The following is a 15,403-nucleotide window of genomic DNA, read 5'->3' as shown; positions in this document are numbered from 1 at the left end:
CTTCCAACCCTGATATTCTATGAGTCTAAGATTCATTTTCATAAACCCACATGGATCGGCGTTAGTTACATTACCATCCTTTATATCTTTGTTAACTGAGTCCCATATCAGCCATCCTATTGTTTTCCCAATATTAATGTCAGGTCTCTAATTATTCAGGTGTGGCTTTTGGTCACACCAGTTCAGCCAGTTTACAGAAGCTATGCTGAGCTGCTGGGCTCTTAGGCACCCAGGAATAGCTTTGCTTGCTGATGGGAGAGACCTTTGCCTGCAGCAGCACTGACTGGATGCAGCCCAAGGCCAGCACATTGAGTACGCAGACACAGGGCTTCAGCCCAGCCAAAATCCCCTCACTGCGAAAACATCCAGAGCACTAGTACTGTTGGGCACTCCCTCTTTCACCTGCGCCGGCCTTCAGGCCCACAACAGTCAGACAGCCATCTGGTCTTCTGTGATTACCAGGCTTAGAGATTTATCCTAGTTGTGAGCTCAACTTTGTAAACTAAACATTCTTAATATGTCATAATAACCTTGAACAATAAACTCATGGAAAAAAGGTGCAAAAGGGACTTAATTTAAGCAAAAAGGCTTCCTGATATAACTCAAGGCATATGTTAAGATCGTGCTTTGTAAACAAAAGTGGGAGACTGGAAATCAATATAGCAAAACTGATTTATCAGAAATTAGACCTACTTGGTGAACAAAAGGATGAGTGGATGGGCTATTCCACCCACGATCACTCCCCTTCGGAGTCCCTACAAAAAAACGACAAAAGGGAGTTTGAGAGGATAGACACAGGGTTACATTAACACCCTTCACTCTTTGGGCCCATATCGTCCCTCAGTTTAAAGTAATACAACAGTGTGACGGCAAAATCTTTCCCTTTTCTCCTCCCACAGTTTACACTCCTCCTCCCTCAGGCTGTCTGACCCAGTGTTCTGCATGTGACAGAAGCCCAACCACCCTTTCTCTACCTTTTGAGAGACAGTTTCTACTACCAGGCTCTTTCCCAGCATGGCACACAATTCCCATAGTCCCTCTGGAAACTACGGACTACAAGTGCATGAGTTCCATGCTGACCCAGGGCAAGGGTGATGCAGGGGCCCAGGCCTGCTTTAAATAGGTAGCAAGCACCTCTTCTAGAGCTTGGACACCCCTGGGCATGTCCCACCCAGACAAAGGGCTAGAAAGGCCATGGCACAGAGCTCTCTGTGACCCACCTGAGTTCTCCAACCCAGCTCAGCGCTGTTAGCCATGCAGCCCAAACCACGTTCAGCTTCACCTGGTGCAGCAACAATCCCCCCTCAGAAGGTCCTGTAGCAAACTCTTTGTAATTATGTATTCTGGCTGCTGCAAGGCTTCTGGCCACCCAGGGAAGGAAAACGGGACAGTTAGGCTAGGTCTACATGACCACGGTAAGTCATCCTATGCTACACAAGTCCAGCCACATGAACAACAGCGCTGGAGTCGATGTACCTTAGGTCGAATTACTGCAGGGTCTACTCCGCGGGAGGTCGACCAGAGAAAATCTCCCTTGACTTACCTTACTCTTCTCCTCTGGGGGCAGAGTACAGGGGTCCACTGCAGAGCAATCTGCAGTCGCTTTGGTGGGTCTTTACTCAACCTGCTAACTCGACCGCTAGTCTCAAAGACACAACACTTTGAGAATCACAGCACCTAGCAAAACCACAGGAACACCAAACCCCAAAGCCAAGTTAGGCTCCTTATGCAATTCCCAAAGCTAGCCCAGGCAGGGAGAAATTAAGCTAGCCCAGGGAAGACAACAGGGGTATGTGCTAGACCCCACATCTCTCAGAGACAGAGACCTAAGTCCAGGGATACTCCTGTTTTGCAAGCCACCAATGGGAACTTCGTGGCTGGAGTAAGGTGGTTGACACCTAAGCTACCTTTTAAGGAAACAAGTTATATACCTGCCTCACTCCACAGGACATGGTGAGGAGTGAGTGTGGTGCCCACCTTGTAACTTTCAGCCCAGGCAGAGCATCCAGCTGGGATGAGAGAACTAGGTTTAATTCCCCCCTCAGCTTGATGGGGAAAAAGTGCTCCCCCACCACTGAGATATAGGATGTTTGATGTAGGGCTCACTCATCTCTTGCTGAAGCTGCTCCACTACAGATAGAGCAGGGGGACTAGAGGCAGGGTCTCCCCACCACTTGACTTTAGGCACCCACTAAGTAAATATTTATCCAGAGCAAAACCATTATTAGGCTAGAGAGCAAGAGAAGCAATGACTAACCCTAATGTGGGCAACATGAATCCAGTCTAGCCTTTCATTGAAGGATGAAATTTTATAACAAGTTTAATCTACAGCCATTGGCTAGCAGCATTCCAATTTTTGGCATGGATATGTAGGAACTGGGGAAGTGACCTTGTAGCATCAATATACAGTAGAACCTCAATTACAAACACCACACCTCCTTAAGAACCAGAAGAAGGTAGTCATACAACAACAAAAGACCAAAAAACCAACCAAATACAGTACAGTGTTAAAAAAGATTTGACAAGGCAAGGAACTGTTTGTGTTTGTTTCATTTAAATTAATTTTGTTAAAAGCAGAATTTTTCTTCTGCATAGTAAAGTTTCAAAGCTGTATTAAGTCAACGTTCAGTTGTAAGCTTTTGAAAGAACCACCATAAAGTTTTGTTCCGAGTTACAAATATTTCAGTTATGAACAACCTCCATTCTCAAGGTGTTTAACTGATGTTTTACTGTACCTAAAGCACACCCTTTTTTTTTTTTTTAAAGAAAAACCTGTTTTTTGATATTAGAAATTTTGGTCTTATTCAGACTTTCACAGACTATGAAAGTCTTGAACTAGCAGGGCTAGGACAGGAAGAAGTGAAGCCTGATTGAAAAAGGAAGTGAATACACTTAAAGGCAAACACATCTGGGAGAAGAGTTTCACTAAAAATGGAACCCCACCTCTCTGAAATCTCACTAGATTGTTCAGCTGGCTGGTACCATGGAGCAAGCAAAGATTTGTATGTGGAAAGAGTGCAAAGCCCTCCTCCCCACCTTTTTTTGAGCACTTAGAAGTAAGATGGCCCAAGTAGCACTCCTGGAGATACCCTAGGACCTGGAGCAAGACCACTATATCCTTTTCTAAGTCCTGCAGTCTCATGTCCCTTAGATTGCCATCCCTGCTCATTTCAGATCACAAACTGAACAGGTTTTTACAAAAGTTTTATTCAGCCTGATCATCCATTTATCGCCTTTAAAACTTCTGGAACTGCTTCTTGGTGCCAGCAGCCTTTGTGACCTTGAGGACGTTGAACCGGACTGTCTTGCTGAGGGGACGGCATTCCCCCACAGTCACAATATCCCCAATCTGGACATCCCTGGAAAAAAGCACAGCTGCTTTTAGATAGCTAAACAGCAGATTCTTTGCCACCAGAAATTTGTTCCTGCAGCACAAATGTGCCAGCCCAGCACTGAAGAGACTAAAGGCAAGTGAGCAAGACAACACTGAGAAACAGATTTCATGAAGACACCTTCTGCTGTTATTTAAGTGCCAAACAGGTGGCATTTCAGTAAGTGAGAGGTCCTCCATCCACCTCTAAACAAGGTCCTTCTAACCTTTGGTTTTGGCATGTGTGAAGCAAGCTCCAATATGCAAGACAGATAGCACACAAAGTTCCCACAGGAGACGATCAATCAAAATTAAAAACAAGTACTTGAGGACCCATTGCCCAGGCAAAGACTAGGTGTTTCCCTTGCAATCTTCATCTAGATATTTGGAAAAAGCTTCTTGCTTGGTTCTCAGGCACCTGAATTTGAACTGAAATGCTAATCAAGGACCTCCCAGAGACAAGATGATCAGAGTGGTGTTAAGCTACAGGACCCCCTCTCCCTACTCTCAGTACTTTTATCTTCACATCATTTGAAAGATTCCCTATATTCTGCTCTAGTACCTTTCTTCTAAGCATCTGAAAGAGCTTTATAAATACTTATTTCAGAGTAACAGCCGTGTTAGTCTGTATTCGCAAAAAGAAAAGGAGTACTTGTGGCACCTTAGAGACTAACCAATTTATCTGAGCATGAGCTTTCGTGAGCTACAGCTCACTTCATCGGATGCAGCCGATGAAGTGAGCTGTAGCTCACGAAAGCTCATGCTCAAATAAATTGGTTAGTCTCTAAGGTGCCACAAGTACTCCTTTTCTTTTTATAAATACTTATGAAACTTTACGATCTTCAGGGAGGTAGGCAAGTAATGCTTGGTTACCGAGGGATAAATAAAGATTAGAGATGAAGTGACTTACTCAAGAGTAAGTCAGACAGCACCAAGAATAGGGATTCAGTCTTTACTCTAAGTTCCCTGTCATAAGTACTGCAAGAAGGCTTCCTCCCAGGAAAACTCATAAAATCTTTGACATTTACTAACTGGACACAAGTCACATGCAGACAGCTCACTTTATAAACTTCCCTACACATACAGGTTTGACAGTTTGCCAGAAAGTACCTGCACAGAGAAGCATTTGCTACTAGGGGCAGCCAGACCAGAACATGTTTTATGGTTCAGCATTGCCAGACTGGCATTTTCAGCAGTCCCCCTTCATCACAGGGGGCTCTGCAGACCATCGTGAGTTTAGACATCACCACCACCAAACAGGCTCTAGGTCAGGAGTGGCAAAAGCACAGTGCATGTAGTTTTACAGTGTTGCCTCACTTCATTTACGTTTCTAGACAGAAGTGCAGTCACCAACTACAATTCTGGGTCTCTCACGCTCCCCCTTTGATCGGAACAGCTTTCTGTTTGGGCCGAGACTGAGCATAGTATAGCTCTTGCAGCACATCTCAACTTCGAAGCACAGGCATGCTTTAACCTTAACACCACACTAGCAAGACAGGTGAGCGATTTCTATTTTACATATAGGAAAATGGAGGTAGAAGATAACCAGCTTGCCCATGGTCACAGTCTCTATCAGAATGGATTAATACAAATAACCTGACTCCTCATCTTGAGCCCATCATTGCACTCTGGGGTCTGTAGTCTCCAGGGCTTCTATCTGGGTTAGTGAATGGCACAGGCCTGGTCTACGCTAGCGGGGGAGGAGGATCAATCTAACTTCACTATGTTATATGAATAACATAGCTGAAGTTGACCTACTTAGATCTACTCACCATCTTCACTGCGGTGAGCCTACTGCTGGCACTCCCCCGTCGACTCCGCCTGCACCTGTCGCTAAAGTGGAGTAACGGAGTTGACGGAAGCGCGCTCCGGGGTCGATTTATCGCATCTAGACTCAACAAGATAAATCGACCCCCGCTGGATCAATCGCTGCCCGCCGATCCGGCGGGTAGTATAGACACCAACAGATGGACTATGTAATGACCTATGTAGAGCCATCAGGGCTCAGATTAGTGGTGCTGTGTTCCTCCCTTCAAATCACTGCTAGACAGTGTAGCCTCCAGAACTACTCCTGCGCTCACCTGAAGCAGGGGGAGAGATGTACAGACATATTCTTGTGGCGTTTCTCGAAACGGTTGTACTTGCGGATATAGTGTAAATAATCCCTGCGGATGACGATGGTACGCTGCATCTTCATCTTGGTAACCACACCTGCAGGAATAAGGGGGGGTGGAGCGGGAAAGAATGTAAAGCACTCTTAGTTGTGGTGTTTGGTCTACAAAGTTATTCTGGTCATGTTTTTTGGTTTTTTTATTTAAAACCAACACAGCTTTGCTGGTATCAGCCCTAGTGCAGACACGTACCACTCTAATTGTGCTTCTGCCAGTATACTTTTGCTGGTTCAGAGAACTGATATAATTGCATCCACACTAGAAGGGCTTTGCAAGTTTAGATACACCAGCATAAGTACAATGGCAAAAGCCTCCTAGTATAGATAAGGCCAGAGACTTCCCAAAAGAAGCTCCGGTCTGGAGAGTAACACTCAGGTAATATAGACTCAGGCAGGAGACCGTCAAGGTTATGTAGCAAATTTTCCTATTATGCTACCCTGTAACTCTTACCAATGGTTTATAGTAAAATAAATCCAATACAATATAGTGCACTTACATAACTCCTTACAAAGCTTAAACCACCAACCTTGATTGTACAGACTGGAGACAGAGGAAGAGACTTGTCCCCTACCTTTCCCTGGAATGTTCAATAGGACCCTATACTTGGAGCTATTGATTACCTGCCCCACTGCTTTACCCATCCTCCTTCACGCACTAACAAAGGCACTACATTCCCCTCTATCCTACCCCGTATTACATTCAGAAGATGGCAGCTAATTAGTTATTCCTAATACTTGGTAAGGATTGGTTAGCTCTCTGAAATCCACTGTAGATTAGAAATGGATTACTCAGAATTTAAGCTTCAAAGGATGGTATCAGATAATTTGGGGCAACATTAGCAAGTCTGTAGCCTCTGCATGCATTTTTCAACAGCAACATGCCCCCTGAAGTGGATGTTCTCCTCACTATTGGGTCAATCAAAACAGTTCTATTTCAGTGTAATGGGCTTCTCCTAAGAAGGGTACTGCCACTGTCTCCTGGGTCCTTTCGCCAGGCATCAGCAAAGCCATTTGGCAGTGTCGTCAGAGTCCCTTCACCATGAGACTTGGAAGACCATCGTGAGAATAGCATCATTTGCAGCTCAGGACCATAGCAGCAGTGAAAAGAGGAGATAGTAATTATTTCTGGTAGGGAGCGTACAAACCCAGAGGAGGCATTTATTGTCTTAGGATCTGAAATCCTAAAGAGTGGGCTGCGCATTAAAGGCAAGAAATGGCTACCACCTTTAACAATAACCCCATATGCTGGGGTCTCTAGTTCCAGCAGGCTCAGCCACAAGGACATCTGCAACATGCTCTAGCCTATGCAAGTTCCAAACAATCCTGTTTTCCATTAATAAGCTCATATGCCTACATTTTGTTTAACTGATGGATCCAGATTCAAAACAGCTCTACTCACGCAGGCCTGCAAAGGCCATTCCCCACAGGGTGTTCACGTAACCAAAAGGTTTTGAAATTTATCCGAAGTAATAATTCTACTCACAGAACAGAAGCGTTTCTTAGGCCTTACCTGACAGGATACGACCACGAATAGAGACATTACCAGTGAATGGGCATTTCTTGTCAATGTAAGTGCCCTCAATGGCCTGAAAACAGAGAAATCTGACATCAGTGCTCTGGAGCTAAAAAGTTAGTGAGTGCTGCAAAAACCTACCATCAATGAAAACTTGTTGCACCCCAGAAGGTGAATCTGGGTGCTACAAGAGGACTGGTACTGCAAGTCTGAGGCACACTGCCTCCTTTATTCCTGTCTGTATGAACTGACATCAGCAAGGCCACTCGGCAACTATCCTCAAAGCCCCTTCACCTGTGGGACTTGGAAGACCATCGTGAGAAAAAACATCACATGTCAGCATGGAAAAGAAACTGCTTTTCATAACCTCCTGGGTTATTCCCTGGCTGTTAACCTGCTACTGGGACAGAAATATTCTGGCCATTGACAGTCTGAATTTATTATCTCTATCCTACTGGATTTTAGTCTCCTAACCCAAACGTAGTACTCTCTCTAGACTAACCCTTTCATGAAGATATTAAAAGGCTTAACAAGCGCCCCTTAAAGCGTCAGCCTCTGCGGGAAGAACAAGTGAAGGAGTCACCCCCAAGGAACAGCAAGCCCAAGCCAGGGCCGGCCGCGGGGCGGCTCACGTCTATCCACCCACAAGGGCATTGTTACCTCCTTGGGGGTCTTGAAGCCCAGGCCGATGTTCCTGTAGTAGCGGGGCAGCTTCTCCTTGCCCCCCTCCCCCAGCAGCACGCGCTTCTTGTTCTGGAAGATGGTGGGCTGCTTCTGGTAGGCCCGCTCCGTCTGCGCGGGGGGGGCGAAGGAAAGCCGCGTTAGGGCGAGGGCGGCCGCCACGGCAGCGCGGCCCCGCTCGGCGCCGGCCCCGCGAAGGGCAGCGGGAGACGCGGCGCGGGCCGGCCACGTCCCCAGGGCTCCGCGTGGGGCAGCCCCCTCCCCACCCCCGCTCCCCTCTCCCCCGCCCCCCACCCCAGCCCCCTCCCCCACCCGCTCTCCTCCCCCCTCCCCACCACAGCCCCCTCCCCCCCCGCTCCCCTCCCCCCTCGCTCTCCTCTCCCTCTCCCCCGCCGCCCACCCCAGCCCCCTCCCCCACCCGCTCTCCTCCCCCCTCCCCCCCCGCTCCAGCCCCCTCCCCCCCCGCTCCCCTCCCCCCTCGCTCCAGCCCCCTCCCCCCCCGCTCCCCTCCCCCCTCGCTCTCCTCTCCCCCCGCGAGCCGCGTCCCCGCCTCAGCCCCGGGCCGGGCCGAGCCGAGCCGCCCCCCTGCAGCGCAGGGGCTGGTCCCGGCGGCGGCTGCGTGTCCCCCGAGCCGGCCCCCGCCGCGCCAGACCCCAGCAGGCCCCGCCTCGGAGCGGAGCCCTGACCTGCGTGTCCGCCATCTTGCACGGCGCGAGGCAAAAGAGGCCCCAAGTGCCGCACGGGGCCGCTTATCCGCCGCCGCGCCGGAAGTGACCTCACTACGCACCGCTCCGCCGGAGCAGGGGGCGGTGCTGATTCAGAAAGGGAGTCCGGTTCAGACCCCGCCCCCCGGAACGTGCGCGGGCCGCCCCTCAGCAGCCATCGCTCTGTGGGGATAGCCCACTCCCAGCTCCTAGCAGCCATCGCTTTGTGGGGATAGCCCTCTCCCCACCCCCGGCAGCCATCGCTCTGTGGGGATAGCCCACTCCCAGCTCCTAGCAGCCATCGCTTTGTGGGGATAGCCCTTCCCCACCCCCGGCAGCCATCGCTCTGCAGTTGGGTTCCTTGTTTCACAGGCGCTGCAGGCTGCCAGTAGCTTCTTGCCCTGAAGCCAGGGCTGGTGCAAGAGAAAATCGAGCAATGCGTGGGCGAGATGGTGGGCGTGAAGGGGCAGGGTTGCATTGACGGTTGTAGCTTCAAAGCCAGCCCACGGGATCCCAAATCGCTGCTGGCAATAGACAGGGACTGAGCTGAGGAGAGCAGAGGGAGCTGGGCGGTTTCCAAGTGTGTTATTTTAAGAGAGACAGTTCCGGAGGTGGGAAGGTCCGGAGAGGGAAGATGGCCGCAGCTCATCTGGAACAGACCTGTCTGGGCCCCAGCAGCCTCCTCCCCAGCACCAGAGAGACCCAAGCAATGTTCGTGGCTCAGGTTCATAGAATCTCAGGGTTGGAAGGGACGTCAGGAGATCATCTCGTCCAACCCCCCGCTCAAAGCAGGACCAATTTTTGCCCCAGATCCCTAAATGGCCCCCTCAAGGATTGAACTCACAACCCTGGGTTTAGCAGGCCAGTGCTCAAACCACTGCGCGATCCCTCCCCCCTCCTGCTGCTGCGGCTGCGGGTTGGGCTGCTGAGATGAGGGGAGAGGCATAGCCGCCGACTTCTACTCGCACCGATGGGTGCTCGACCCCCACCCCGCCCCCCCACATTCAAAGGTCCCCGCTCCAACTCCGTCCACTCCCTGCCCCGATTCCAACTCCTTCCCCAAATCCCCACCCAGGCCCCACCTCCTCCCCTGAGTGCGCCACGTGCCTGCTCCTCCCGCCTGCCTCCCAGAGCATGCTACGTCACCAAAGAGCTGTTTGGCGGTGGCAAGAGCTGGGAGGTAGGCGGAGGAGTGGGGATGTTGCCGAGTGCCGAGAGGCTGAACAACAGCTTGAGTTGGTTCGTTACCCCGTGTGCTGCACCCAATAATCACAACGGGGTGGAGAAACAGAAAAGTTTATTTGCAGCTGCAAAAAGGTACAGGGAGAATAAAATCTCAAATCCTGCACACCAAGCAGGAAGTTACACAGGCTTTTATACATCCTTTTTCCCAGCATACTTATCCAATAGCAAGCTGCCCCAAGTATTCATATAGCCAGCCAATCCAGTTCCCAGCTAGTTCCCTGATTCTCTGTATCATTTGTTAAACTATACATAAAGCTGCTTTATTCAGCATTGTTCTTCCATATCTCCCCTGTTTGGCCTTGCTTAGTTTCAGGCAGTCTGACTCTGCAACATATTGTTGCAGATTCTCAGCATAACTGCTGTGTGTGCCTCCAGGCGGGGGGGCCAAGGACACTTGGGCCTAGTAGGCAGAGCTGCTGCGAGTGCCTCCAGGCAGGAGGGGGGGCCAAGGATACCTGGGCCTAGTGCGAGGGGCTTCATCGACACTCGTGGTCTCCCATCCCCTCGAGTTACCTAGTGGCCATGCCCCAGTGTCCCCAACAGGGATACGGCGCGCTCAGGGGAGGAGGAGGAGGTGAGATTGTAGGGGTGGGGGCTTGGCTGCCGGTGGGTGCAGAGCACCCACTAATTTTTCCGCGTGGGTGCTCCAGGTGGTTGGGGCTGCAGAGAAGCCATCCCCTCCCCACAAGTTCTGCCCTCTCAGGAGTCTGTTTCCAGGCATGACCAGGGAAAACGTTGCCCTCACCCCCAATGCACGTGATTATTTAAGGTTTTAGATTCAATCATATACAAAAATATGGGTCTGCTGGCTAGCTGCTCAGAGTGGGGGGCTGTCTTACCCTCTCCTAACCTCTGAGGTTGGGGAACAGCCATTTTATCCCTATTCATCCTCCCACCCACTCTCCTCCCCTCCCCCCGCGATCCCCAAAATCGGGTGATTCCAGCTGCGAAAAAATCATGAGATGATGAGTAGCTTTAAAAATACCCAGCCCATTCACCAGCCTCACAGTGAACATCAGCAGCTTGGAACACACAGGAGCTGGGTAAATTCAAGGTCTCTGCAGCGGTCTTCATTCCCCAGCAATAGTTCTTGTCACCCCTCAGTGAGGGGTGGGTAAATACTCCCCTCCCCACTATGCGAGAGGCTCAGAAAGTGACTGGTTTCTCTGTTGTGCTCAAGATTGACTAAAACTTTCACTCCTGCCCACTGTGCATAGGGCCCTGTTGTGAGATGTTCTCTTCAGGACTCTCGTCCACTGGTCTGTATGGAGCTGGTCATGGCTGGAAACAGACTCCTGAGAGGGCAGAACTTGGGGGGAGGGGATGGCTTCTCTGCAGCTCCAACCTCCTGCTGTTTGAGCCCCCCACAGCAGAGTCAATGCAATGTTTTCTAAAGCGCACAGAGACCCAAGACACTCTGTTCCTTCCCCCCCACACCTTCTTCTTCTGCAGGTGGGGAAGGGATGGCTGGAGGGGACACTGCTCCAGTGGGGCATTTTCAGGAAGATGCTGATGGGTGTGTCCAGTGACGAGAGGAGTCGGGTATGAAAACCTGCTGAAGCCTGTTTGAAATGGAGTCTAATGTTCGGTACAAGCTCATTGTGGGTTGGGAGGCGGAATTCCCTGCACTTTGGAAGAGGAAACCTCTCCTCTGGAGTAGAAAGAGAGAGCCTGAGACATGAGGCCTGGTATAAGAGGCCCAGTATGAGGCCTGAACTAAAGTCGTGGTCAAGGCTGGCTAATATAAAGCAAAGTTAGCTTTCTTTTGACATCCTTTCTCCCTGGCAGGTGAGCAACTGGCTACTGTGAGCCTGCTGTTAATTATTCAATATCATTCCAGATGCTGGATAATTATCTGGGATGTTCTCTACCTGTTGCGTATGTCTGTGTGTGCTTAAATCTAATAATCTGCAGCGTTAGACAATAGCATGCTTACTTCACCCTGGAGTCAAATAACTTACTGCTGTGTGCAGTCAATTTTGGAGTCGCTTTCAGCTGGAACTTTCAAAATACACACTAACCATTCCTGTTGCCCAAGACGTCAGAAGTGGGTGTCGAGATTTCATGTTGGAGTTTGTGAAACATATGAAACAGAGACTGCCATCAAATGTCCAGGTGATCGAATCACTTGCAGTACTAAGTCCTTCATGACCTAGATTAATTCACTGGCCCTGTACTCAGAACAACCAAGTAGAGCAGTTTTGGGTTGAAGGTCTTGAACATGGATGCCACTGAGGATGAAGATTTTAGTGAACTTGGCTTGTTTGCTCTTTCATTGCTGTTGCTGCCTTTTAGCAACTCTGCAGTTGACAGATTTTTCTCAGGTGAACTTTATAATTACAAAACTGTGCAACAAAATGCAAGAAGAACTTTTAGAAAACGTTCTTCATGTTAGGGGTTACATGCAACAACGCAAAATCTCTTGTGAAGAGTTTGCACCAATGAAAGAAATGATTGCACTAGTCACTGCTGATATGTATGAAGATCAGCAGAAGCATTCTACTTCCAAAGAAGACAGCAAGGATGAAATGTTGCCTTTTAGAGTCTAATAGTAACAAACCAATTCAATTCTCAGTGTGGACATTGACTACCATAATTGAATGCAATTAGAAATAAATAATATAATAATCTTATTGTTCTTTTCAGATTACATTGGTTTTGGGCTCCTTTTGAGCTATTTTTAACACGGTCATTTGCCGTTTTTTGTTTGAAACACCTGCTAATTCTCAATCAGAATACAAATACCTGTATTGGGGGGTTGATTTTGAATATCTTTTTTCATCTCAAAGCTTTGTTGCTAATGTGGACAAACTTAGAATCATAGAATCATAGAATATCAGGGTTGGAAGGGACCCCAGAAGGTCATCTAGTCCAACCCCCTGCTCAAAGCAGGACCAATTCCCAGTTAAATCATCCCAGCCAGGGCTTTGTCAAGCCTGACCTTAAAAACCTCTAAGGAAAGAGATTCTACCACCTCCCTAGGTAACGCATTCCAGTGTTTCACCACCCTCTTAGTGAAAAAGTTTTTCCTAGTATCCAACCTAAACCTCCCCCACTCCAACTTGTCCTAGGGCTTATAGCTTTCTTTTTTTTTTTTTTTTCCCCAATCAAATCTCTACCAGGTATCTAACAAAAGCTTTCAAGAAATAGATTAGGCTACTTTTGGGTTAGTTTTCAAGTGATTTTGGGTTATTAATTCAGTAGAAATGTGGCAATCTTTTGAGCTGAGCTGCTGGCAGAGCAGCAGCAGCTAGAAACACAAGGGCTAGAGAAGCAGCCCAGAAGGCCGAGCTGGGCTGGAGCCAGAGAAGCAGCCCTCAGCCAGAAGGTTGGCCTGAAGAGCTGGGGAGCTGCAGCTGGAGCAGACCAGAGCAGGGAGCTGGGTTGGCACCGACCAGCTCCACCAACAGGGAGCCTGGGCTGAGCTACAGGGAGAGCTGCGGGGCCAGAGCCAGGTTACTGGATGCCGGCCGTGCCACAAGTAAGATGGCAGCCGAGTACAAAGAGCAAGGTGGGACCCTGGGCAGAGGGCCCAACGCAGGGAGAAGTCACCAAACAAGAGGGCCTTGAAGGCTGGACTCAGAAGGGGGTACATGAATCTGATGGGAGGGAGAAGAGTCCTGCAACCTAGAGCCTGAGGGCATGTGGCCACTGCCAGAGCAAGTGTCTGACCCACAATATCACAGCAGCAAAGCCAGGGTCTGGGTAGAAATCATAGAATCATAGAATATCAGGGTTGGAAGGGACCCCAGAAGGTCATCTAGTCCAACCCCCTGCTCAAAGCAGGACCAATTCCCAGTTAAATCATCCCAGCCAGGGCTTTGTCAAGCCTGACCTTAAAAACCTCTAAGGAAGGAGATTCTACCACCTCCCTAGGTAACGCATTCCAGTGTTTCACCACCCTCTTAGTGAAAAAGTTTTTCCTAATATCCAATCTAAACCTCCCCCACTGCAACTTGAGCCCATTACTCCTCATTCTGTCATCTGCTACCATTGAGAACAGTCTAGAGCCATCCTCTTTGGAACCCCCTTTCAGGTAGTTGAAAGCAGCTATCAAATCCCCCCTCATTCTTCTCTTCTGCAGGCTAAACAATCCCAGCTCCCTCAGCCTCTCCTCATAACTCATGTGTTCCAGTCCCCTAATCATTTTTGTTGCCCTTCGCTGGACTCTCTCCAATTTATCCACATCCTTCTTGAAGTGTGGGGCCCAAAACTGCACACAGTACTCCAGATGAGGCCTCACCAATGTCGAATAGAGGGGAACGATCACGTCCCTCGATCTGCTCGCTATGCCCCTACTTATACATCCCAAAATGCCATTGGCCTTCTTGGCAACAAGGGCACACTGCTGACTCATATCCAGCTTCTCGTCCACTGTCACCCCTAGGTCCTTTTCCACAGAACTGCTGCCTAGCCATTCGGTCCCTAGTCTGTAGCTGTGCATTGGGTTCTTCCGTCCTAAGTGCAGGACCCTGCACTTATCCTTATTGAACCTCATCAGATTTCTTTTGGCCCAATCCTCCAATTTGTCTAGGTCCTTCTGTATCCTATCCCTCCCCTCCAGCGTATCTACCACTCCTCCCAGTTTAGTATCATCCGCAAATTTGCTGAGAGTGCAATCCACACCATCCTCCAGATCATTTATGAAGATATTGAACAAAACCGGCCCCAGGACCGACCCTTGGGGCCCTCCACTTGATACCGGCTGCCAACTAGACATGGAGCCATTGATCACTACCCGTTGAGCCCGACAATCTAGCCAGCTTTCTACCCATCTTATAGTGCATTCATCCAGCCCATACTTCCTTAACTTGCTGACAAGAATACTGTGGGAGACCGTGTCAAAAGCTTTGCTAAAGTCAAGAAACAATACATCCACTGCTTTCCCTTCATCCACAGAACCAGTAATCTCATCATAAAAGGCGATTAGATTAGTCAGGCATGACCTTCCCTTGGTGAATCCATGCTGGCTGTTCCTGATCACTTTCCTCTCATGCAAGTACTTCAGGATTGATTCTTTGAGGACCTGCTCCATGATTTTTCCAGGGACTGAGGTGAGGCTGACTGGCCTGTAGTTCCCAGGATCCTCCTTCTTCCCTTTTTTAAAGATTGGCACTACATTAGCCTTTTTCCAGTCATCCGGGACTTCCCCCGTTCGCCACGAGTTTTCAAAGATAATGGCCAATGGCTCTGCAATCACAGCCGCCAATTCCTTCAGCACTCTCAGATGCAACTCGTCCGGCCCCATGGACTTGTGCACGTCCAGCTTTTCTAAATAGTCCCTAAACACCTCTATCTCCACAGAGGGCTGGCCATCTCTTCCCCATTTTGTGATGCCCAGCGCAGCAGTCTGGGAGCTGACCTTGTTAGTGAAAACAGAGGCAAAAAAAGCATTGAGTACATTAGCTTTTTCCACATCCTCTGTCACTAGGTTGCCTCCCTCATTCAGTAGTCCTAGGATGTGCCCAGCCACGTCACCATTATGAGGATTCTGCCACACAGGAGACTGGAAGGGGAAACTCAGGCAGGCCTCTGGGAAAAAGGAGTGGGAGTGGCGACTCAGACACTTTCCCTAGCCAATTCCCCTGGGGTAATGCAGAAGCCAGGAAACTTCCCCACAATAGTTTCCACTTTCACTGGGGAATGCAACTGACTACACAATTGATCAACAATCAGTATGAATCACTCCTTCTCTCAGATTCGGTATTTAGACACAATGA

General features: G+C 49.3%; 2 protein-coding genes and 3 non-coding genes across 10 annotated transcripts in view; all 5 read right to left on the bottom strand.

Annotated features, from left to right (window-relative positions):
• Positions 1-754, bottom strand: part of LOC140907299 (olfactory receptor 52B2-like) — a 31,335-nt gene extending 30,581 nt beyond the window's left edge. For 3 of the 5 annotated variants that reach the window (XM_073332904.1, XM_073332879.1, XM_073332926.1), the window contains exon 1: positions 694-744. The gene's annotated coding sequence lies outside the window, so the exon portion shown is untranslated. Of the gene's footprint in view, positions 1-693 lie in introns of all 5 variants that reach the window. The other 2 variants (XM_073332936.1, XM_073332945.2) reach the window with 2 other exon arrangements.
• RPS11 (ribosomal protein S11) lies at positions 655-8,517 on the bottom strand. Of its 2 annotated transcripts, XM_073332973.1 has the most exons (6): positions 8,421-8,517; positions 7,714-7,845; positions 7,051-7,126; positions 5,452-5,581; positions 1,221-1,361; positions 655-755 (listed from the first exon to the last, which is right to left on the bottom strand). In XM_073332973.1, the coding sequence occupies exons 1-6, from the start codon at positions 8,433-8,435 to the stop codon at positions 737-739; spliced, it is 513 nt and encodes a 170-aa protein (XP_073189074.1). In that variant the 5' UTR covers positions 8,436-8,517; the 3' UTR covers positions 655-736. The 2 variants fall into 2 exon arrangements, with proteins under 2 accessions (XP_073189074.1, XP_073189084.1); XM_073332983.1 differs by lacking the exons at positions 655-755; positions 1,221-1,361 and adding an exon at positions 3,188-3,359.
• On the bottom strand, positions 4,528-4,622 carry LOC140905691 (small nucleolar RNA SNORD35). The gene has a single exon (XR_012156930.1). It is a non-coding gene; the product is annotated as a small nucleolar RNA SNORD35 (small nucleolar RNA).
• LOC140905692 (small nucleolar RNA SNORD35) lies at positions 6,530-6,620 on the bottom strand. Its single transcript, XR_012156931.1, has one exon. It is a non-coding gene; the product is annotated as a small nucleolar RNA SNORD35 (small nucleolar RNA).
• On the bottom strand, positions 7,298-7,391 carry LOC140905694 (small nucleolar RNA SNORD35). Its single transcript, XR_012156932.1, has one exon. It is a non-coding gene; the product is annotated as a small nucleolar RNA SNORD35 (small nucleolar RNA).
• Positions 8,518-15,403: the final 6,886 nt, after the last annotated feature.

The sequence above is a fragment of the Lepidochelys kempii genome, chromosome 1, assembly GCF_965140285.1.
Source record: "Lepidochelys kempii isolate rLepKem1 chromosome 1, rLepKem1.hap1, whole genome shotgun sequence".
Lineage (NCBI taxonomy): Eukaryota > Metazoa > Chordata > Testudines > Cheloniidae > Lepidochelys > Lepidochelys kempii.
This window is presented reverse-complemented; position numbering and strand designations above follow the sequence as displayed.